General features: G+C 39.3%; 1 protein-coding gene across 2 annotated transcripts in view; it reads right to left on the minus strand.

Annotated features, from left to right (window-relative positions):
• Nucleotides 1–5,634: 5,634 nt before the first annotated feature.
• Nucleotides 5,635–25,041, minus strand: part of LOC117669427 (amine oxidase [flavin-containing] A-like) — a 56,015-nt gene continuing 36,608 nt past the window's right edge. For both annotated transcript variants that reach the window (XM_034423864.3, XM_087871272.1), the window contains 9 exons: nt 18,196–18,345; nt 15,872–16,031; nt 15,309–15,405; nt 13,500–13,553; nt 12,602–12,659; nt 10,377–10,474; nt 8,555–8,666; nt 7,793–7,855; nt 5,635–6,527 (listed from right to left, as the gene is read on the minus strand). In XM_034423864.3, coding sequence (XP_034279755.1) covers nt 6,375–6,527; nt 7,793–7,855; nt 8,555–8,666; nt 10,377–10,474; nt 12,602–12,659; nt 13,500–13,553; nt 15,309–15,405; nt 15,872–16,031; nt 18,196–18,345 — 945 coding nt within the window. In that variant the 3' untranslated portion in view covers nt 5,635–6,374. The remainder of the gene's footprint in view (nt 6,528–7,792; nt 7,856–8,554; nt 8,667–10,376; nt 10,475–12,601; nt 12,660–13,499; nt 13,554–15,308; nt 15,406–15,871; nt 16,032–18,195; nt 18,346–25,041) is intronic.

Below are 25,041 nucleotides of genomic sequence, written 5' to 3' on the forward strand. Positions count from 1 at the left end.
TATCACAACCTGGGAACAAAATTTGGAGGGCAGTAAAGTGTAACTGTAAGTAATACCATGTATAAATTTTGTAATTGTTGCCATTTCTCATGATATTACCATTCATCTAGAAGGCTACAATTGGATTGATCCTAAGATTCATTAACAGAAATATTATTAAATCTCATATTCCCCCCACCTTACCAAGATTTTTATGTAAGACATCAAAAGGTTTTAATTCTTGTTCCCAATTTTGATAGTTGTCACAGTGACAACTATCTTTGCAATATAATTGAATTCTTAAACTATATATTGCAGCAAAGCTTCATGGAAATTTTGGAAACAAGGATAAAATAGGTTAGAAACATCTATCCTACTTGGATCAGTTAAGAGCCTTGGTACTACAGTGGTTTAAAGCACCCTGTTATTAACACAGCTGCCTGCAATTTACTGCTGGTTCGAATCTCTCCAAGGCTCAAGGTTGACTCAGCCTTCCATCCTTCTAAGGTAGGTTAAATGAGGACCCAGTTTGTGGGGGCAATAAGCTGACTTTGTATAAATATACAAAAGTATGAAGGCTATTGCTTAACACACTGTAAGCCGCCCTGAGTCTTCGGAGAAGGGCGGCATATAAATCAAATTTAAAAAAATTTAAAAAATATCCCAATGTTCTCCTTTCCACAACTTTCAGAATTTATTTTAAGTAAAATAAACAGTTCTACTGTTTATTAGTCCAATGGTGGATTTTGAGCTATTTTGTTCACTTATGACAAAGCATTTTTGAACAAAGTATTTAGTTTCATCTATAAATCTTGTTTATTGAAAAAAGTGTAAGATTATATACATGACAGGCAAAAATGCATATGAATTGTTAGATCTCCAGAAGGTTCATTCAGTCAAGCAGTCTCTTGATGTGAATTGACTAGCTAGATGTCTTCAGAAAGTTCACAGAAAAGGCAGAGTAGAGGTATCTTTTCAAGCTAAGAACAATAACTTCTTCTGAATAACCTATTAATAGCAATTAACATAAGGAATAATTTAAATAATATTTTAATAAGTGACTATTCTTTGGCAAATACTATTGGAAATGTATTTAAAACTTTCATTGAGTGAGAAAGGCACAATATATGCTGCTGTAATTTATTTTAAAACATGTGGGATTACGTCTATATATTTTTTATCAGGATGCCCATCTCTATTTGACTATAGAATCATCATTTTGATAGGTCTTGATGGGTCAGTGTGCAAACATTTTTTTTATTTTGAAGTGTGCATCCAGTCCTAGAATGGACAGCAAACAAAATCCCTATGCAGAGTATTGAAGCCAACAGTTCTTGAGGGAATCAAATCATGTGCTTCACATATGCATGCATGCACTCTGACTATATGTCACATATACATGATAATTTAAAAAGCCACTGCTACTATATACTGGTATCCTGATCTGGATATGTATGGGTGAAAATATGCACCAAGAAACTAGCACATTTAATTTCTGCCAATCTCTTTTTCTCTATTCAAAGAAAGTGCTCACAGCCCACAACATAAGAAAAACTTGGGTAAAACCTTTCACTTGTATCCATAGCATATGAAGAAGGAGGTTTCTAAAACTGAAGACCCATTTTTTAAGTGATAAAAGTAAATATTTATTCTAAGAAAGAGAATTCTTCATGTATTTCAACTGCACTGCAAAAGCTAATCCACAGGAGACAAGGCAGTTGTCTTTGCAATTCTAAACAGTGCAATTAAAAGTTACAATTTTCCATTAAGTAAATTTTATAATTGACTACATGTAAGGTTCCTTCCAGCATCTCTTCCCTAAAAACTTTCTTCTGTAATATGTAGCCATTCCAAAAGAAATTTTAAAAAATATTCAAAATAGGATTTTTAAAAAATTATTAATGAAATACCTTGTGCCCTAAAACTGTTGTTCAGCAATTTGCTACTCTGATTATTGTCATGTTTGCCTTTGTAAAACTAATGTGACAGTCCAATTGCAAGGTACGGATTTTGTGATTGTGCCTTATATAATTGTGCTGTTCTTCTAAAAGTGCCTCTGTGGTGATTGTGTTCATGAAATCCATTATGTTCATTTTCCTATTAAATATGTGTTATATATATTTTTATCTGGCAGCGTGAAGTTTTTTAAACTCACACTCAAAAGAATAAACATTATCACTTTCTTTTGCTTTGCTTTTGTACATTTATTTGTCTATGACAAATGATACAAGAATTTTTTTGGTCACTTGTCTCACTGGTGTTTTGCCAAGAGTTAAATATGAATATAGATATTTGAAAGTAGAACATGCATGTGTATGTAGAGATCTACCATTATATTTCCTGCTGCAAATATCTTCTTTCACATTTGTGAAGAAATGACTGAATTCACAGGTGTTGCCCAGTGGTGGGTTTCCAATTTTTTTACTACTGGTTCTGTAAGTTAGTTAGTTAGTTAGTTAGTTAGTTAGTTAGTTAGTTAGTTAGTTAGTTAATTATATTTATATACCACCCTTCTCCCGAGGGATTCAGGGTGGTGAACAGCCATGGTAAAAACAATATACAACAAAAATTAAAAGCTTATTAAAATAATTCAATCATTCGGCCAAATTTAAAACATCCAACTAAAATCATTTTAAAATCCTTATCAAAACCCAATTTAAAACCTTTATCCTGTCAGACCAGCTTGCTGGAATAATAGGGTCTTCAAAGCGCAACGGAAGGCACGGAGGTCGGGGATCCTTTGTATGTCCGGGGGCAGTTCATTCTATAGGGCCAGGGCCCCCACAGAGAAGGCTATCCCCCTGGGGGTCGCCAGCCTACACTGTTTGGCTGACGGCACCCTGAGGAGGCCCTCTCTGTGGGAGCGTATTGGTCGGTGGGAGGCAATCGGTGGCAGAATGCGGTCCTGTAGGTAACCAGGTCCTAAGCCGTGGAACGCTTTAAAGGTGGTCACCAACACCTTGAAGTGCACCCAGAAGACCACCAGGAGCCAGTGCAGCTCGCGCAAGATGGGTGTTACGTGGGAGCGATGAGTCGCCATTATTACTCACGCAGCTGCATTCTGGACCAGCTGGAGCCTCCGGGTGCTCCTCAAGGGGAGCCCCATGTAGAGAGCATTACAATAGTCCAGCCGGGAAGTGACGAGGGTGTGACTGTGCGCCGGGCGTCTCGATCCAGGAAGGGATGCAACTGGGAGATCAGGCGAACCTGATAGAAAGCCCCCCTGGCCATGGCCGTAATATGATCCTCCAAGGACAGCCATGAATCCAGGAGGACGCCCAAGTTGCGAGCCCTCTCTGAGGGGGGTAAGATCTCATCCCCAATAGCCAGCAATGGTGTCAGCTGGCTATATTGGGCCGTCGGGAGCCACAGCCACTCAGTCTTGGAGGGGTTGAGTCTGAGCCTGTTCCTCCCCATCCAGATCTGCACGGCATCCAGGCAGTGAGACATCACGTCAAGGGCATCTTTGGGGTGGCCTGGGGTTGAAATGTACAACTGCATGTCATCGGCATACAGTTGACATTTCACCCCAAACCCACTGATGATCTCACCCAGCGGCTTCACATAAATGTTGACCAGAAGGGGCGAGAGGACTGACCCTTGTGGCACCCCACAAGTGAGGAACCTTGAGGTCGACCTCTGCCCCCCCAACACAAACTGCGTATGGTCAGAGGAAGGAGAACCACCATAGCACGGTGCCCCCCACTCCCACCCCCTCTAGCTGACGCAGCATGATACCATGATCGATGGTATCAAAAGCTGCTGAAAGATCTAGGAGGACCAGGACAGAGGAGCAACCCCTGTCCCAGGCCCTCCAGAGATCATCAACCAATGCGATAAATGCCGTTTCCATGCTGTAACCCGCCCTGAAGCCCGACTGGCACGGATCTAGATAGACAGCTTCATCCAGGAATTGTGGAAGTTGTCCCGTCACCACACTTTCAACAACCTTCGCCGCGAAGCTGAGGTTGGAGACAGGATGATAGTTAGCTAATACAGCCGGGTCCAGGGAAGGCTTCTTGAGGAGGGGCCTCACCACCACCTCTTTCAGGGCAGATGGGAAGACACCCTCACTCAATGAGTAATCTCCTGAAACTAGCCTCTCCAGGCCAGCACCAACCAGGAGGGATACGGGTCCAGTAAACATGTGGTAGCGTTAAGCCTCCCCAAAATCCTGTCCACGTCCTCAGGAGTCACATGGTCATGAGTGTGGCTTGGTGGCATGGCATGGCTTGGTGGGCGTGGCAGGGGAAGTTTACTGCAAAATCCTCATTTCCTCCCGATCAGCTGGGACTTGAGAGGCAGAGAATAGATGGGGGCGGGGCCAGTCAGACTTACTACTGGTTCTCCGAACTACTCAAAGTTTTCACTACCAGTTCTCCAGAACTGGTCAGAACCTGCTGAAACCCACCTCTGGTGTTGCCCTATGGACATAATTGCTTTTTTCATGGCTTATTGAATAAACCAGAATAGAGTAAAAAATATACTACATAAAGTTATAAGGTATAGTTTACAAACCATAGTAGATGGGATCACACATTTCATGTCAAACCAAACCAAACAAATCACACAAACTGAAAAAATAAAATACATGATTTGTGTGTGTATGTGTGTAACTGCTTAAACAATTGTGTAGTCTTTTTCCCCCACCTAAAAATATCCACAAAAACTTTCCTTCACAAACACAATCCTGGACATGCATTTATCAAATGAATATAAATATAAGATCTTCAACTGGGAAAATCAGGTTGCTAGAAATACAGAGGAAAGTGGAAAGTTATATTCTTGAGACACCAGAAATTTGTTTTTAACCCCATGAATGGCCAGAAAAATTGCATTCTTCTAAATGTCTTTTTATTCTACAGCAGCCAATGTTTATTTTTATTTTTCCAATTCTCTGATTAAAATCAATTAGTGTTTACTTTTTCACTTTAGTTATTTTTCCCTATTTTCTCTCTCTCTCTCTCTCTGTCCCTTCTACATCTTGTTTTACTGTTACTGTATTTTATTGTTCTTTTAAAATTGATTTTAATTCCTTATAGTGTTTCATTTCTGTCATTTTTATATGTATGTCTCTAGCTGGTAGTATGAGACTGATCATTTTCATCCAGGAATTCACTCTATTTAAATAAATAAATAAATCACTCTTATGTAATTTGTGCCAGCATAGTCCATTTGTACCAAAGATCTGGAAACATGCTGAGTGGTCTCCCTGCCAAAACTGGATATTTTCTCACCAAAAGTCTTTTCTGCCCTCATTCATGCACTTACATATTGTTCTATTTGTGTACTCTTTCTCCTATTTACTTCCATAGTTGTAATAGCGATGGGTGTTGCCATGGGTGAAATGAGCATCAACCCCCATTTCACCCATGGCAACAGTCCAAATCCTTTACACAAAATAAAAGGGAAAGTAATTCTGGAAACAAAATTGGACATATTATATCATGCCATGATGGGTCCTTGGCATTAGGACAAGCTTTTAACCTAGGTTACTGTATCGGGTGCAATATAATGAAGAATCCTGATAATATTCATAGTGTCATGATGCATTCAGTATCTTCATCTGCCATAATAACCACATGCATTAGAAATCCAGCTACAGACAAGATAGAGAGAATGCTTTCATTGTACATAGAACAAAGACAAGGAAGAAAACATATGTGAGTTGTTTACTGCCAAAGAATAAGGTTATAGAAATGTATGAGAATATTTGTAAATGTATTTGGATTACAGAATTTAACACCACAGCCCACAACTCCCTTTTTCACATTATGTATACAAGGTTTTATACAAGGTTTTGAGGGAATGTAATCCTAGCATAAAGCAAGCAAGTCCTTTTTGCAGCATTTACTTTTTTAAACAGAAGCATATGAAATTTAGCAGGCCCTTGACAGAATATGAAGGCAGTTTAACAAGCCACAGAGTACCTACCCATTCCCCACCTCTAGAGCTGAAGGATGTGTTGGCTGCATTTCTCCCTTAAACTCCAACAGCACAGAGTGCAGTTCAACACAACCAGAGGACATAAACTGGGGGAAGGGAGAGTTGGAGTAAGCCTTCAACAGTAATTTTGTTCGTCCTTAGATTTTGGAAACGTGAAGATAAGTGAAAATTTTTCAAAGATTATGACAAGCTTGCTTTGTTCTCATTACAGTATATATTACACAGAAAGATATGATGAGAGGTCTTCATATCATGCCAACTTTTAAGCAGGAAGTCACTGAGGAAAGAAAAGAGAATCTTTTCTGCCTCCCTTTGTGTTTTAAAGGAAGATGAATTAAATTGGCTGGGATGTGTTAACCCAGGTGTTCCAAAGGGCATAAAAGATGGCTTTTTCAGAAACAACATTCATAGCATGAAAGAAATAAATGGAAAATTCTGGCTCAGATACATTATCGGGAAAGAATCCCCTTTTTGTAAGCAAAGAATCCAATTGTAGCCAATGAGGTGATGAAAGTAGACCATCCAAGAAAGCACAGCAGTCCAGGAACAGATGGCAAATTTCTCTCCCAAAATGTAATGGTAATTGGAAGTGCTGGAACCTCCTAGGATGAAACATATTACAGTAATTGTTAGAGCATGTCCATCTGAATAGCCTGAAGCTGCAGCATAGTGCAGTTTTATCAGGAAGTTACCCTACCTCAATTCAGTGGTATTTAATTCTATGAAAACACATATTTAAATATACTTCTTTTTTTCAGAAAGTGCATAAGTGCAGTTGAGCACCTATTGTCCACTTCTGAACTGATGCCACCTAAAAAAGTTGGCTATCAATTCCTATGCTTGGTTTATTAATGCAAAACACTGATAAAATTAAAATAAACATTTCACTGAATCGTATTTATAAGTATGGCAAATAGCTTGGATCATCATCACCCATCATAAAAAAAACACACCATTGAGCTTTGGAATACCTACTGATAAAGATAAATGTATTCATTTTCTATTAATAGGGTTTATTACATCCACACGTTGTGTATTGGCTACCTCATTTAGCAACTGTTGTCAAATATGGTAATACATGGCAGTAATAAAATCATTTTCCAAACAATGTGTGTACTTACAACCAAATTTTGTGTGCTTCACAACAACACACACCAAAATGAGAGTCATGCTGGCATAATTGAAAGAGAGTAAGAGAACTTTATTTAAATGAGATGGTAGAAACTAGAGATCTTTACAATGTCCCTCTCTTTCTGTATGTCTCTTTCTCAATTACATATTCACTTAGTTACCATTACTCTTTCAAGCATCAGAAATATTGTCCTAATAATCACCTTGGTATGTACTAATGTCATTCTGTAAAGTAATACTTCATATGGATGATTAAAATGCTTATATTTTTCTTTGAGCTATTCTATTAAATGCACATATGAGGAAGCTTCCTATTAGTAGCAGCAATGGATCTAAAATCTACGATGAAAAACCCATTCAGTTTTTAGGGCATCTCTAGGAGAGTAGAGATAGTCCATTTTACTATTATAATGCATTGTGCACAAGTTGCAATAGTTTCATAAGCACTTAAGAGTTACTTCAAGCTATGTAGTTGTATTCATTTTCTATGTATGTGAGATGGTGAAAAAAGTAAAATCAGCAAGATTTTCAACTTTTTTTTTAAACAGTTTAAACATTCTTTAAATATATTCTCAACAAACTGGGCTAATCAATTTGTTCTTAAGTCTATAGTCAAATTTTTATTAGACAACTTCATCTTCCATTAGGCCAAAACAGGAGTGATACAGTCAAATATACAGGTAATATATGGAGAAATATTCAGAGTTCTTAGAATATCATTTTTGAACACACTTGCCTTTGATTCTGGTTCTGTTACCCAAATTTCATTCTTTGAAATTTTTTCCATGCTGTACAATATCTGGAAGAGAAAAATTATATTCCAGTAACAAGTATCCTTTTTATATCAAGTGCATCATGCAATTGGAATAGAAGAGATTAAAAAAAAACTGTCAGAAGGTCATTTGTCCATAGCATGGACAATGCAGGTATTTGTCTTGGGAAATTCAGTCAGGTATCAAAATAGAATCACAGTAACTTGGTATATATAGGGACACGGTGGTGGCTCAGTGGCTAAGATGCTGAGTTTGTTGATTGAAAGGTTGGCAGTTTAGCGGTTCAAATCGCTAGTGCCACATAATGGGTGAGCTCCCATTACTTGTCCCAGCTTCTGCCAACCTAGCAGTTCAAAAGCATGTAAAAAATGCAAGTAGAAAAATAGGGACCACCTTTGGTGGGAAGGTAACAGCGTTCCGTGCGCCTTTGGTGTTTAGTCATGCTGGCCACATGACCACGGAGACGTCTTCGGACAGCGCTGGCTCTTCGGCTTTGAAACAGAGATGAGCACCGCCCCCTAGAGTTGGGAACGGCTAGCACATATGTGCGAGGGGAACCTTTACCTTTTAGCTTGGTATATATTTCATTGTTCTTTGGTCGTTCTAATTTTCTTTGGTGCAACAATATTGAAAATATCAATGCCAAGTTCCCAGATCATCTTTCAAATAAAACTAGTTTATTTGGGTATTTCATGAAGGTGGCCAATAGCAGCGATTCTGTTTACCTCTCTAGCAGCTCTTTCTCCAGCCTGCACAGCTCCTTCCATATAGCCACTCCACTGGGTTGCTGTCTCAGTGCCAGCAAAGTAGATTCTACCAGCTGGCTCACGTATTATTCTTTAAAGAAAATACATACAAATAGAATAGAGAGATAGTAATTCCACTTGTAGCTAATATATTTGTATGAACAAAAAGAGGCACTATCCTACATTTTCTGTGAACTTTGTAAAGTTTCATTTCAAGGAATGCAAACATTTTGCAACATCCTTCTTTGTGTGGTTCATTTTTTTGTGTGCTTTTCACACACTTAACCAAACTGTATACCAAATATGGCAGTGTTTAAGGAGTAGAAGGAAAGTGATACATCTTTGCCATCCATTTGTTTAACCATGCTGCTACTTGCACAAGTAATAAGACTTTTACCACAACTCAATTCTGTTATGAATAAACTTTTAATCCCAGCTGCCCCTGGGATGCCAGCACTATTGAATACCTGAAGGGTAAATGTAGCCCAACTCCATTTGGAAGAGAGTGAAGCTTTCTATTTACCGTATTTTCCGGCGTATAAGACGACTTTTTAACACATGAAAATCTTCTCAAAAGTCAGGGGTCATCTTATACGCCGGCTGTCGTTCTCCTGTAACCAGGCAGACCAGCCCGAAAGGCTCTGACGAGCCAAGCTCTGACCATCCCAGCTGAGTTGCCTGCTAATCAGGCAACTCAGCTTGGATCGCCAGAGCCATGTAAAAGAAAAAAAGTTTTCCCCCTCCAGCTTGCTTACCTTAGCTGCTAGTCGCAACGCTTGCCTTGCTTCGCTTGCCTGAATCCATTCCATCAGCAAGCAACTCCCTGCCTGCAATCAAGCAGGCAGGGAGTTTTGGACTTCAACTCCCAGAATTCCTCAGCCAGCAAAGGAAAGCTGGCTGAGGAATTCTGGGAGTTGAAGTCTACAAGTCTTAAAGTTGCCAAGGTTGGAGACCCCTGTTCTATTGGGTAAGTTTTTTTCCCCTTTGGGAGCTTTAAAAAAAATAGTTAATTGGGGTTTTTTTAGTTGTTCTTTTTTAGACCTAGCCATTTAAAGTTTAGGAAGTTTTAAATTTAGCTTTCATATAAAAATTAAAATAAAATAAAATAAAATAATATTTGTGCAGCTTTCTGAATTTAGTGTGTTTCTGTAGTGTTTCACTCTAACTACACAAACACACAAAATCTCACAAAGCTGTATGTGGAATTTTGTGTGTGTAAAGTGTGAAAGTTGAATTTTTGGGCTTTTTGTGGCTGTGTGAGGTTCCTGCTTATTGCAGGGGGCATTTTGGGTCTAGCACAGCTGCTTTTACATTGTGGGTGAGCCAGTTGATGTTTTTTAATTTTTATTTGGTGTGCGTTGGAAGAGGGGTAGTCTTATATGGCGAGTATAGCCCAAACCCTATATTTTAACAGGAAAAGTCTGGGGTCGTTTTATATGCCCAGTCATTTTATATGCCGGAAAATACGGTAACTTCCTTCCTTCCCATCTTTATTTTCCCAGAATAGCAAATATGCTACCCTGAGACATTACCACTTGAACAGTTTCCACATAATTCCAAGATCATATCTGCAATTAATAATCTGTAATTAAGCCCTGATTTTACATTTGACTTTCTTCTATTCAACAGTACTAAAGTCAAAGACACAAGCTGCAACTTTATTATTGCCAAATATAGGTTTATATTTTTTATAAACCTTTCTTTCAAATATGAGATTAGCTCATTGTTCTGGTACTTTGTCAAATATCCAATAATGTGGGGAACAATGCCAAGAAACAAGAACATTATTACTTTGTTTTACCTTCCATATTGGGACATAATGCCTGGTGGAAAATATGCTGTATAACAGCCTCCAGAATATTGTTCTGTACACCAATTCTTTTCTTCATAATGCACTGGCTGTAAGAATAAACCAAGATGAGAAATAAAGCAAACTTTCAAAAAGATGTTGGCAGGATTAAAATTGGGATTATTAAATATTGATTACATAGAAGCAGATTCATATCAACTGAAAAGTACTAGTTAAACTTCATAGGCTGCTTGCTGATAGAATTTATCTGAACAATTTGGGTCAGTTACATGTCATGTTTCCTGGCTACTGAATAAACAAAAGCTTTATTCCCCCCCCCCCGCAAGAATTGGAACATAATGTTTATTGTTTTAACTTTTTAATTAAGCGAATCTGTAATTTTTCAGAACTCACACTCTTTTCACATATTATAGTCCTATGGTGAGGAATCAGAAGTTATATTCAATAAATTCAGCAAGTGTTATTTTCCTCATTAGGGTATTTTGATTTTGAAAACAGATTATCAACGAACAACTTAATCTGTTGTAATCTGAAACCATATTTATTTTAAAAGTAAGCTAGTCTTGTTCAGTGAGTTCAAAAAGAGTAAATAATTCTAGTGAGTTCCCATAAATGTGAGGAATTGTAGACAGGGAGTAAGTAACAAAAGAGAAAGTAGACATGAACAAGCAAGAAAAAGAGGACGCATTTATTGGCACTTTATCTTGTAAATACCAAAATAGCCCAAGTTCCAAGAAAGAACTATTTCAAATAATTCAAAGAGACTCCATCATAATGAAATCATTGTAAATGAGATTGGAAATTCTTGCAATTTGCAAGATTTGGTATTTGCCCTGCCAGAAAAGATACTTCACTGAAGACTGTTTAATTCTAATATCCTTGTACTTGCTCATCTCCGAGATGCTTTACAACCAGCAAATGGCTTTAAGATTTTACTGCAAAATATATAATCTCAAAGAGAAGGGGCAGAGATTTATGGAACAGTGAGGAGGAGTGCTATGGACAGAATGTAATTTTGGTGCAATTCATAGCTTTGGAAATGGCATGAATATTACATTTGTTCAACAATATAGTATTGTCCCATATTCTTAAAAGTTTTAAGTATTGTAAAATCCAGGAAAGTTGCTGTAGGATTTAGCTCCCTTTGGAAAGTAGGCAAACTATATTTGATTTGTTCATCAATCTTTATAGAATATGATGATTCACCCCGATTAACTTAGTCAATTTTTGCATAGAATACTATGAAACCATGAATCCAAAACAATATCAGGGACAATCAAGAAGCAGTTTGAATCCAAACCTTATCAGGGCATTTTTGACTCAGCCTACTACTCTCTAGTCAGCATTTCATGTGAGATGCAGTCAACTAAGGAAGTTGACAACTTAGTGAATCAAACTTCCAGGAAATGAGATGGAGGTGTATAATGATGGAAAACATAAGGCGCTACATTACAAAATGTGCTGCTGAAGCCCAGTAACAAAGAAAATGCCTCCCAAACACCTTGGGGCTATGTTGTGCAATGGGGAAGGAACAGTTTATATAACCAAGTTTGGCACAATCCTTCCTAGGGTAGGATTGGAGGAAATGAACAGAGCTTGCATATTTTCCAAAATTACAGCCCTTCACATAGCTCGCATGATTATATACTGCTATGTCTAGGGACAGAGCTATGAAAAAGCTAGTGGCTGACTTAAATGTGCTGTATGAATCCAGTCAATGGATGCAAAAAGAAATAGCAAAATGATCAGATAGCTCTCCAAGCTCAAATGCTATCTCCAATGGCTACCTCTCATTTTCAGCAGCCTAGCCAAAGCTCACAATTTTTTGTCAAACTCCTGTCTCTAAGACATTCTAGACACCACACTACTTTGGTTAAGCCCTGACTTTTTGTTCTAAGTAGGCTTAGTCAATTATCAAAACCTCATAATAAAAAGTTATTCTTTCTGGCTGTCCCAAAGAACCAGTACTTCATTTTTTTGGTCTGCAGCATTAACTTCAAATCCTTCCCCCACTTCTCTATCAGCCCACATCTTCTATTGTGTATATGATGCTTGAGAAAAACATTGCTGCATTACTAGTTCAGGATTTTATTCAAAAGGCTGTATTAAATAGTTTAAATATATTAGGAGCATGCATCCTAAAAATTCATATGGTCTGACCACAATATTGTAACAATCAATACTCCACAAACTTTATATATGTTCTTCTTCCTTACATGTAAAGCTTCTTCTGATCCTAGCACTTTAGCGTACAATTCAGAGATTTTTTTCTTTCTGCGGGAAGAATGAAATGTTTAAACTAACCTAAATTCATAATTAGCTTTTAAACTAACAGTACAAGGCATTCAATTTGGGATTATAGAAATGAGATGAACAAATCATACAGTTAAGCCACAATAGAATACAGTACATAATTCCAGAAATATTTATTCTAAACTACAGCAAAATTCACACATACAAGTAGCACAGTGGTGGGTTTCAAATTTTTTTACTACCAGTTCTGTGGGTATGGCTTAGTGGGCATGGCACGGGAAGGATACTGTAAAATCTCCATTCCCACCCCACTCCATGGGAAGGTTACTGCAAAATCCCCATTTCCTCCCAATCAGCTGGGATTCAGGAGGCAGCAAATAGATGGGGGCGGGGTCAGTCAGAGGTGGTATTTACCGGTTCTCCGAACTACTCAAAATTACTGCTACCGGTTCTCCAGAACTGGTCAGAACCTGCTGAAACCACCTCTGAAGTAGCAGACTTTCTATCATCTTGAGTTGAAGTACTGTTGGGGAGGAGTACATTAGAAACACTTTCATTTTGTCCTCTATCTCTTTATTATAACTCTATGGTTAAGTAGTGAAATTCAGGATTAGGGTTAAGATTAGGGTTAGGATTAAGGTTCTCCAAAAATTTCCCACCATTTTACCTCTTGATCTATTCTGATCCTCTAAGTTTCCTTTTTGGAAACCTGGATTAATAGCTTGTTATGAAAAGTTATTGTCTTGCAAGAAAGGTAGAAAACACTACTTTACTGCTAGATTAACACAGAATTAATTAATCTCAATGAATGAAAAACAAATATTTAAATTAGAAAAATTTCCAAAATCTGTTGATTCTTACCTCTCTTCTTTGCTAATGTTTGCTAGTCTAAAGGCTTTTCTTGTAAGAATAAATCTAAATATAAAAAGAATTTTCCATCAGTGTTACATAAATGAATATAGATCCCCATGGAACACATATGAACAATATTACTGCTCAAAGAAAAAAAATACTGTATCTTGAAAATATCACCAATCTAGTTTTTGCCTGGCACTTATTCAGCTACATATATAGCAGAAAGTTAAATGCTAACCATTGTAGCTGGGGTTCTCAAACAGTATAGTGAGACTCTTCCCCTTTTCCAGGATAATAGACAAATAGTTTATTTGGGCTTGAACACATCAGGTCAAAATGGGTGAGAAGAGAAGAATCAATTCAACATCCATGGTAGAAGGCATCCTTCAGTTGCACCATCCCACTTATGCCAAGCAGCTGCAGAAGGATAGTGGGCTGTGCACATTCCTTTGAATAATAGGTATACAACTGTGAGAGTGAAGTGCCACTGCCGGGATCATGGGTCCTTCATCACTGTCTGCAGGTAGAACCTCTTGCCTCACAGTGGAGCAGCCTGGTGGGTTATGGCTACCCCAATGCTTCTTAACTGAACTTCCACCTCATGATCCCATTCTGGGATCATGAGGTGGAAGAACCTCCATTGTGGGATCAAGACCAGTGGAGAACCTCCAGCGGCTTAATCCAGCGGTTTAATCACTGGAGGCAAGTCAGCAAGACTTTGCAAATCATCCCCACCCCCGCCACTAACACCTCTGAGTCACACAGTCACAATCAGCAAAGGAGCGGCAATTTAGCCAGCAAAGGAGAAGAGGAAAAGACTCAGCTGGCCTTCTTCTTTATATCTGTTCTATGGGAGGCCTGTTCTACATACAGTAGCAGTTTTCATGGGGTACTGACTTTGTGCTGCAAAGCAGGGACATCTCTTTGTGCATGTGTGGGATGCATATGCAATGGGAAGGAAAGAAAGTGGGAGAGTCTACAGGGAAGAAAGTGCATACAAGAAGCAGTGGCCTCAGTATCTGGAGGCAATGGTGTGTCTGATTTACAAAGAGACTTCAGAAGAATACCCACTTGAGGGTCCATGATCTCAGCAGCAGAGACTTGTAAGAAGGTGCTACTATTTGGCATGGGGTTTAAAATGATGGTGTTCATTCTGAAAGGACTGTAACATTAGCATATGTATTTTCCCCACTTCCTATGGCATTGATACAAAGACAGATATTTGGAAGCTCCTGTATCAATTTCAGTTAAATATAGCCTATCATGGCCTCAACATCCAATGCACAGTAGCTTAATTATAGTTTGGAACAAGGAAGGTTCAAACCATGAATTATGATGTTGAGTAGTGTCAATAAACCACAATTAAGATTTAGAGTATAATAAAACATCTTTAGAGTTCCTAATCAAGGATAGAAGGAAAGCAAGTGATTAATCTTCTCTATAGGGAAAAAACTAATAAATGCCACAGTAATGTCATGGCATAACATCATTTTGCAGCATGACATGAAATATATATTCATTTCCCCAGCAATGTTAGGAATGGAAGTAGAGAACTTTCTCGCAGGCAGCAGAACAGCTGTTGTATGTTTTATGTAGAGTTCAATGAGTCCAACAAGTGGTAAAAGCTAATATTACTGAAGGAAAAAAGACAGAACTGAGAACATGTATGTGGGAACTGAAATGATATAAATCTGATTTTTTTTTAAAAAAAATCAAGATTCTTTCAAGTTTTGTAGGACTCACAGCTATAAACAAATTTTCAATACAACTTTATTCATATTTGGTAGCCAAACACATAAATCCTGGATTTCTTACCCCATAAGAGCAGGTATGGATCCATCTGGTTTAGTATCATCTAACGTTACTGAAATGGGAGCATCATCATCCAGAATAATTGTGCAACCACAGAAACCTGATAGAAAAATAAAAGGAGGATAACCAACACAAAATTTCAATCCAGAGCATAATTTCTTGGTAAGCATTTTCAGTGGTCCTTTGCAAAGTTTTATTTTCCTTCTTAGCAAATAAACATTTAGAGCCATTCTGCCAAATAACCTTCCAAGCGATTTGTGAAAGCAAATGGGGGTCATTAATCTGATGAAATATAACTAGAATTTATACTGTAATTCATTACATCTTGTGTAGGGAAAGAGTATATCAATGCTGATATTTGTAACTCATCCACAAACCAAGTCAGGCCTATGTAAAATAATCTCAGTTTATTAGATGTACATTATAGTTTGTCAGATGTTTTGGTGATTAATCTCCTCTACCATTTTTTGCAACAAAACCCATTTTTATGACTGTTCATATTATGTGGAGTTTGATCGGAAGGTATTAAAATATTCTTACTGTCATAAAATAGATTCCATACATACCCAACTTCCTCCAGAAGGCTTCTTTGTAGTACATCATGCATTTAATGACAGAACCCATCGGGAGGCGCTGGATTAATTGGTTTCTTATTGTTGGCAGTTCCGGAGTGAAATGAATCTTTCCAGTCAATATCGGTGGAATGGCACTAATGACATACTTGCCCTGTTAAATACAACAAAGGCAAACCTTTGACACATTTTGAAAATCATTTCTATATTTCAATTTATTTTGAACCTTTTCAAAGTCTATAGAGTTTGTAAAGGACTTTAAAACAATGAAAATAAAATTGCAATTCTAAGCTCCTCCTCTTTCTCTTTCTCCTCCCCCCTCCTCCTCCACAGCCCACACTCATTCTGTATTTAAAAAAAAAAAATCCCAACCACTTTCGTATTAAAAAAAAATAAATCCTGTATCAGGCAATGATCTCATATACTTTCATCCTTTCCTTTCTCAGTCTATCTTTCCTAAAACAAAGCCTCAAGTACCAACCAAATTCATTTATTCCTTTAAGTAAATTTATAAAGCTGCAACTCACTTTCAGTGGCTTCGGTGGCTTACAAAGATAAAAACCCAATATAAAAAACAATAGCAGCAGTGACCCCCTACCTCCCTAGTAACAACAGTTAATCAAATAAGCCATTGGATGGGCTCCATCCCATTTTCCGTTCCCCAGGCCTATTAGCAAAGCCAGACCTCACTTGTTAAAGTGAGGACCAATCTTATCTCTGCAGGGATAACAGAATAACAGAGCTGGAAGGGACCTTGTAGGTCATCTAGTTCAACCCCCCATCCAAGCAGGAGACCCTACACCAGTGATGGCTAACCTTTTTGCCATCGCGTGGCAAAAGCGGGGGGAGCACGTGTGTGTGTGTCACACATGAGTGTGCCCACATCCATAATTCAATGCCCCCACACCATGCCCCCCCTGCATGCGTGCATGACCCCCATGTGCTCCCCCACGCATACAGACATGACCCCCCGCACCCTAAAGCCCCTGGAGGCCGGAAATGGCCCATTTCCAGACTTCTGATGGGCTCCGTAGGTCCATTTTTCACTCTCCCAGGCTCCAGAATTTTCCTGGAGCCTGGGGAGGGCGAAAACGGCCTCTCCCACCCCCCCGGAGGCCCTCCGGAGGTTGAAAACACCCTCTTGGGAGGGGAGGGGCAGCATGGGCGGGGCCAGACAAAAATCGGCTGGTGCACGCATGCACACTGGAGCAGAGCTAGGGCAATGGCTTGTGTGCCCGCAGATATGGCTCCATCTGCCACCTTTGGCATGCATGCCATATGTTCGCCATCACGGCCCTACACCATTTCTGACAGATGGCAGTCCAGTCTCTTCTTGAAAGCTTCCAGCGATGAAGCTCCCACAACTTCTGAAGGCAAGTTGTTCCATTGGTTGATTGTTCTCACTATCAGAAAATATCTCATTTCTAGGTTGAATCTTTCCTTGATCAGTTTCCATCCATTATTCCTTGTCTGGCCTTCAGGTGCTTTGGAAAATAGCTAGACCCCCTCCTCTATGTGGCAGCCCCTCAAGTACTGGAACACTGCTTAGTTTTTCTTGCAGACATTTCATTACCCAAACTAGGTAACATCATCAGAGCTAGTAAGAAGAGCGGTTTGTTCTCAGTTTATAACCTAGTGGCTTGCCCTATCAGTATTGGTGGGAGTGGTCTTAGAAATTTTTTGGTTGGGCTGTTTATTGTTAACTTGTTTGGCAGTTTCTTGACTGGGGTATTGTTTATTTGATTGTTGGTCTGATGTTATTCTTGGAGTTAATCTATGCTCATCTGGGTGCTGATTGATGGTGGAGAGGTGCTTGAGTCTTTTTGTTCCCTTTTTGGCTAGTTGATTGCCTCTTCTGCATAGTTTGTTTGTTTTTTTGCATAAATGGCTTCTAGAAACACTCTGACAAATTAGCCATCAATAGATACATAGACATAAACAATACTTATAGATAATGCAAAAGTGACAATCAACTAGCCAAAAAGGGATCAACCAAGCTCAGAGAGTAACAAGGATCCCCCATATTACAGCTTTCTGGATATATTTATTAAAGCTTTCATTAATGCAATATTTATACTAGTGTAGAATGAAAGCTACAACTACTGTACTGATAATCCAGTGATGGTGAAATGTCAGAAGCCAATTACAATATCACAAAATCTCTCATATATATATCAATAAAAGCAACTTGAAAAGTATCTTGAGTAATGTGAAATGCAGAGCAACATACAATAATGGGGCCAATTACATTGGGCTAAAAGCTGCATCAAGCATGTTCTTGTTTACATGCCTATGATGCATTTATGCTATTCAATTACCTTATATATCTCATGGTTCAGTGTCTTCACAATGATGTCATCACCTGACTGGTCAATATGGACTACAGGACTCTTGAGCTTAACTTTATCTTTGAGTAGTTCCATTATCTTTTCTGTAATTTGTCCAGAACCTCCGATAAATTTTCTCTCCTAGGAACAACAAAGATATCAGCAAAATAAGGACACAGTGTTGAGGCATATAACTGGTACAATTTAGCTGAGAGTAGGATATCCATTAAATAAGATTTTCAAATAATCATTTTAAGGGACTGGACCGCAAAATATAATTCTCTAGTCCAGTGGTGTCAAACTCAATTTCATCAAGGCTGTGGTTGTCCTGGGGGGGGGGCGTGGCTGATTGGCTGGGTGTGGCCAATTGGCTGGGCATGGCCAGCTTGATGCCATTCCCCAAACTGCTGGCATGTTTCTTGTTTGCACTGATTAGACCAGGCCAAAACCACGCTGGCCTGATGTTTCCTCTTCGCATTGGGTAGACTGGGCCGAAGTGACGCAGGCCGACCCCTTAAATTTTCCAGGACGGCCTCGCGGGCTGGATCTGACCACATCACGGGCCATATCTGGCCCGCGGACCTTGTGTTTGACACCCCTGCTCTAGCCTATACTAGAGGAATTACAACAAAGAAGTTCTTATATTTTATCTTTGCTTTTATTTGGATATGATTGTTTTTGATATTTTAATACCACTTAGAGTCCTTAGGTGGAGTAGAGAGAAGTATGGTTGGCAAGTAAATAAATATGGAATGGGATATGGGATGAAAAGATATCTATTTAAACCTATAAGGGTGATGAGCTATTAAATTTGTTTATACTTGTGATGAAGATTGGAGATCACTTCGTATATTTCTTTATTATATGGTATTATTTCTCTTTCTTTTCTTTCTCCCCCCCCGTATTTTCTATTCTTTCTTTCCATTCTATTTTCTAGCTCCACATTTCGTTTGCATTAGTTTTTTTTAAAAAAAATAAATTTTATTAATTTTTTCAAATTACAATCAACACAAAACAGAAACATTATTTATACATACAAACAAAAACCATACATTCCCCTCCCTCCCTCCCCCATTCATAACACTAAACATTAAAAAAAACACACGTCTATCCCGGCAGATATTGTTCCTGCCCTCATTAGTAAATAATTATGCCCACAACACAGAATAAGGTAAGTAATCCCCAAATGTGATTTTCATACAATTATCTTTCAATTTACATAAATATATCTCTCTTCATATTAACATAGACCCTCACTTCATCTCAATTCTTTTATTCAACCACCGATATTAACTGTCCCAACTTTGAAAAAATTCAGAATCCTCTTTTTCTTTCAACATATACGTCATTCTATCCGTCTCAGCGCACTCTAATACTTTGTTTATAATTTGGGCACTAGTTGGTATCTCTTTTCTTTTCCACTGTTGGGCAAACACTATTCTAGCTGTGACTAAAATATGTAGACTGAGATACCATTTTTTCTTGCTCAGCCCCTCTGGGCAAATACCTAGTAAATATATCTCAGGTTTCCATTGGAGGTCCACATTAGTAATGTGGCACCTTGTTTGTGGGGTGCCACAGGGGTCGGTCCTCTCACCCCTTCTGTTCAACATTTATGTGAAGTCGCTGGGCAAGATCATCCGTGGTTTTGGGGTGGAATTCCATCAGTACGCTGACGATACTCAGCTGTACATCTCCACCCCAGGCCATCCCAACGATGCCTTGAAGTGATGTTCCGATGCCTAGAGGCTGTGCGGGACTGGATGGGGAGAAAAAGGCTTCGACTCAACCCTTCCAAGACTGAGTGGCTGTGGCTTTGGGCATCCCGATATAGCCAGCTGGTGCCATCGCTGGCTATTGGGGGCGACTTACTGGCCCCCACGGAGAGGGCTCGCAACTTGGGCATCCCCCTGGATGCACGGCTGTATTTAGAAGAGCATATGACGGCCGTGGCCAGGGGGGCTTTTCATCAGGTTCTCCTGATTCACCAGTTGCGTCTCTTTCTAGATCGGGATTCCTTATGCAGTCACTCAGGCACTCCTCACTTCACGCCTGGACTACTGCAATGCTCTCTACATGGCGCTTCCCTTGAGGAGCACCCGGAGGCTCCAACTGGTGCAGAATGCAGCCGGGTGGGGGATTATGGGAGCGATGGGGTGCTCCCATGTGACACCCTCCTGCGTGAGCTGCATTGGCTTCCGGTGGTCTTCCGGGTGCGCTTCAAAGTATTGGTTACCACCTTTAAAGCGCTCCATGGCATAGGGTCTGGGTACCTACGGGACCGCCTTCTGCTGCCGATAGCCTCCCACTGGCCAGTTCGCTCCCACAGAGAGGGACTCCTCAGGGTGCCATCAGCCAGGCAATGTCGGCTGGCGACCCCCAGGGAGAGGGCCTTCTCTGTGGCAGCACCTGCTCTCTGGAACGACCTGACCCTGGAGATACGTAGGATACCAGATCTCCGTGCTTTTCGCTGTGCCCTCAAAACTTTTCTATTTCATCAAGCTGGGCTGGCATAATTCCCCCCCCTAGATATTTTTAATTGTAAATGGATTTTAGTCGGGAGGTTTTAAATTTTGGGCCAAAATTTGTTTAATTCTTTTAAAATTTAAAATTTTGTATTGGGATGTTTTTTATTCTAGGCTGTGCACTGCCCTGAGTCCAGCAGGAGAAGGGCGGTATAAAAATTTAATAAAATAAATAAATAAAATAAATAATTTCCTTAATCCAATTCTTAATCCTTCTCCAGTATTTCTTTGCCATTATACAAGTCCACCATTGGTGGAAATATGTACCTCTGGTTTTCCCACATTTCCAACATAACTCTGATGCACGCGGAAACATTTTAGCAATTCTTGCTGGTGGGAGGTGCCACCTATACAACATTTTATACGCATTTTCCTTGAAAGACATTGCCATAGTCATTTTAATATTTTCTGCAAATGCCTGTATTTTAAATTCCTGCCTTCGTACTTTAAGTCCTTTAATTGCCGGGTTATTCCTAATTTCACTGAGGAGGGGCTCCAGTGTCAGAATAAATAAAAGCGGGGAGAGCGGACAGCCCTGTCTTGTACCCTACTGATTATGACCTCCTTTGTTTTTTCCCCATTAACTAAAACCCATGCTACCTGGGAAGAATAAATTGTTTGTATCGCCTGTGTAAATTTTTCGCCAAATTCCATTTTACGAAGCTGAGTTAACAAAAATTCCCAACTCACACTGTCAAATGCTTTATAAGCATCTAAAAAGAGAAATGCCATCTGTTTGTCCGGATAGTGTTCATAAAACTCAAGAGCATTTAATATTACTCTCAGATTATCTATGCGGTAAGAAACCATTCTGATCTGTATGTATAAACTGATTTTAAAAAACCTGTAGTCTTTTTGCTAGGATGGATGCAAACAATTTATAATCAGCATTAAGCTAGGCTATTGGTCTGTAATTCGTAATAGAGGTCGTATCGGTCCCTTCCTTAGGAAGGAGAGAGATATACGTCTCTTCCCAAGATTCTGGTATTCGTCCATCATTCAACACTTCATTAAAGACATCGCGCAACTGGTTCCCAATCACTTCCCAAATTACCCTATACACCTCTACAGGCAGTCTGTCTGTTCCAGGGGTTTTACCACTCTTCTGTTTTTTCAGACTTTCCTCTATTTCCCCCTCTGAGATATGTCTGTTTAGCATATCTCTTATCTGATCTGGTACCCCTGGTAAATTCTCTAGGAAACTGAATTGCTTTCGACTGGTATCTTCTCTTTGATACAACTCCTGAAAAAATTCATACGTCATTTCTTTTTTTCCCCCATTACTGGCCACTAAATGGCCCGATTTATCCCTTAACCATTTAATCTTTCTACTTTCTAGTTCCTTTTTCAATCTGCTTGACAACCATCTTCCCGCTTTATTGGCATGTTCAAAGTAATTTTGCTTTGCTCTCCGAATTTTTTGCACTAACTCAGCTTGGTCCAATAAATTCATATGGTGTCTCACCAATCCTCTTGCTTCTTTCGCTATCTTATCTGTTGGATCCTTTTGTAATCTCGTTTCCCATTTCTCCAATCTGTCTGCCCACTCTAGTCTCTCCTGCTTATCTTCCTTCTATTTTTTAGCCATATATTTAATCACAACCCCTCTCACCACTGCCTTAGCCGTGTCCCATATTATTTGTAACGATGTTTCCTCTCGTCTATTCTCCTGGAAAAAGAGAACCAACTCCTGTTTTAACAGCTCCACAAAATCCTTATCCTTGCATAATTCTGCCCTCATCATCCATCTTCCTCTGCTGTGCTCTCCTTTCCAGGCAAGCACTAAAGGGTTGTGATCTGCCCAATCATTCTCTAAAATTTCAACCTCTCGTACCATTTCTACTAATTCCAACGACATCCATATCATATCAATGTGGGACCATGAGTTATGCCTGTGAGAGAAAAAGGTAAACTGTTCCCTTGTTGGATAAAAGTTCCGCCACATATCCTGTAATCCAAATTCTTCCCTTAATTGATTCCAAGTTACCGGCAATGTCTTCCTACCTTTCTTTTTCACCCCCCCCCCTTTCCAGATTTGTAATCCTTCTCCCTATCCATTATAGCATTAAAATCCCCATAATACAAATGTGTTCGTATTCTAATTCTACCAATATTTTATATATACCCTTTTATAGAACTTCCTTTGATTACTATTAGGAGCGTAAATACCCACCAGCAAAATACGTCTACCATACATTATTACTTCCACCATTAATAATCTTCCCTCTTCATCAGAGTATATCTTTTTCGATTCTATATAATGTCTTGCGACAAAAAAGCCTTCATTACAGCATTGTAGCTATCTATCCCTTGCGTTCTTTCAGGCAAAAACACCAGTTTCACCAGCTCTTCTCTCATGATGTCACCAACAGCATAACACAAAATTACTGCTAGCCTTACATAATTACTTACATCTGTGTTTTCATCCAAGCACATGGAGTAACAGGCTGCCTTTTGTAAGTCAGAGAGGGGCTTACCATATTTTGCTATGCACAGTGAAATTTGAAAACTGGCAGCTGTCAGATGATTTGTTCTGGAAAGATACAGTAGTTGGAAAAACTAAGAGACTGGGAATGATATTTCCTCAATTTCCCTTCAATAAACTCTTTGTCAGATCCCTATCGTGATACTGCCATTCAAGTGGGGAGGGGACCCTGGATCCTTTTAATCACTTATTACTCTCATCCTGTTTTCCTATATAGCCTGTAATTCCCTAGTTTATAACTTTTACCCTGTCACCTATTCTGCCCTGTGCTTTGATTTACCTTGGGGGATGTACAAGGTGGGAGGGCCATCTGTTTTCTTTCAGTTTGGAAGCCTCACAGAAGAAACACACGGGAATGAATCCTTATCTCTTTCTCAGGACAACTGTTTCCACAACATCTTCGCACCTGTGGATTGGCTCATTCAACATCAAACTGAGAGGAGGGGTTTCTAACCCCTTTATCCTAATGGAATTGCCTGGGGGGAACTCAGACTCTGCTTTTTTTTTTAAAAAAAATGATTTATATGGCGCCCTTCTCCGGAGACTCAGGGCGACTTACAATGCGTTAAGCAATAGCCTTCATACTTTTTTTTGTATATTTATACAAAGTCAGCTTATTGCCCCCACAAACTGGGTCCTCAATTTACCTACCTTAGAAAGGATGGAAGGCTGAGTCAACCTTGAACCTGGTGAGATTCGAACTTACAGTAATTGCAGACAGCTGGTGTTAATCACAATGCTTTCAGTCTGCTGAGCCACCAGGCTTTGATTTGTCTTGCAATCACTCGCTTTCAATAAAAGGTTCCTTTTATTGAAAGGACAGTACAGTCCTTTCAGTACTGAAAAGTACAGACTCTTTCTTGATTGGGGAGTAGAGGCAGGCCCTTACACTCTTTTCTTTCAGTTGCACCAAGTTTGGCAACACTTCTGTGGTTGGTGTCAAAGTGCCATCTGACACTTGATGTGCAACACACAACACTTTCATTACACATAATACATAATGCTTTCCCACTGCATCCAATCACTCCAAATGACTTTGTCTGGGCCTCTTGGAATGATCTTCCACTATCTGTTTTTGCTGCACTCATTCTTGGGTATTCAAGGCTTGGAGTCTACAAAAACAAACACACACACACACAAAAAGAGGCATCTAATACAAATCTATCCCTGAACCAAAAGTAGCTAACACTATTAGTTAACACTAAAGAAATGGATATTCCCTGACTCAACCAATCTACAGCAGTGATTCTCAGTTGGGGGTTCCTTTTGAATTTGCTGACCACCAGTGTGAGTGGGAGTGGGAGAAAGCAATTTCACAGAAGAGGGGATGGAGAGGGCTGTGGGACAGTTTGTCTGGGGAAATTCAGACCCTCTTGGGATCAACCAGGACACCTGCAGCCCTCCCCTGCCTCCTCAGCTGTTGGAGCATGTGTGTGTGTGTGTGTGGGTGCTTTTCAAGGAGCAACGGGGGGCTGAGAGCTGGTTTCTGTCCCACAAGTAAGATTTGGTCCAGAACCAATCCCAACATGAAGGTCTTTTATTTGCTCCCTGTACTCCATGTCTTTGCATTTTTATCAGGTAAGAAATTAAATCTTTTTTTAAAAAAAAAATTATTTTATTTTATTGAAAAGACAGTGCCATGTCAGGATAACAATACAAATAAAGAAAAGCCAGAGAGAGATCAATGGTAAATCTTAACATATATGCTAATAATGTTAACAGTAATTGCAACAATACAATAACAACAACAACAACAAAAAGAAATAAAGGAAACTTCAACTAAGTTTCTACCTACATTAGCTTATTTACAAATTTTTCCATATTATA

This window comes from Pantherophis guttatus, chromosome 5, assembly GCF_059756535.1.
Source record: "Pantherophis guttatus breed Tessera chromosome 5, ASM5975653v1, whole genome shotgun sequence".
Taxonomy (NCBI): Eukaryota; Metazoa; Chordata; class Lepidosauria; order Squamata; family Colubridae; genus Pantherophis; species Pantherophis guttatus.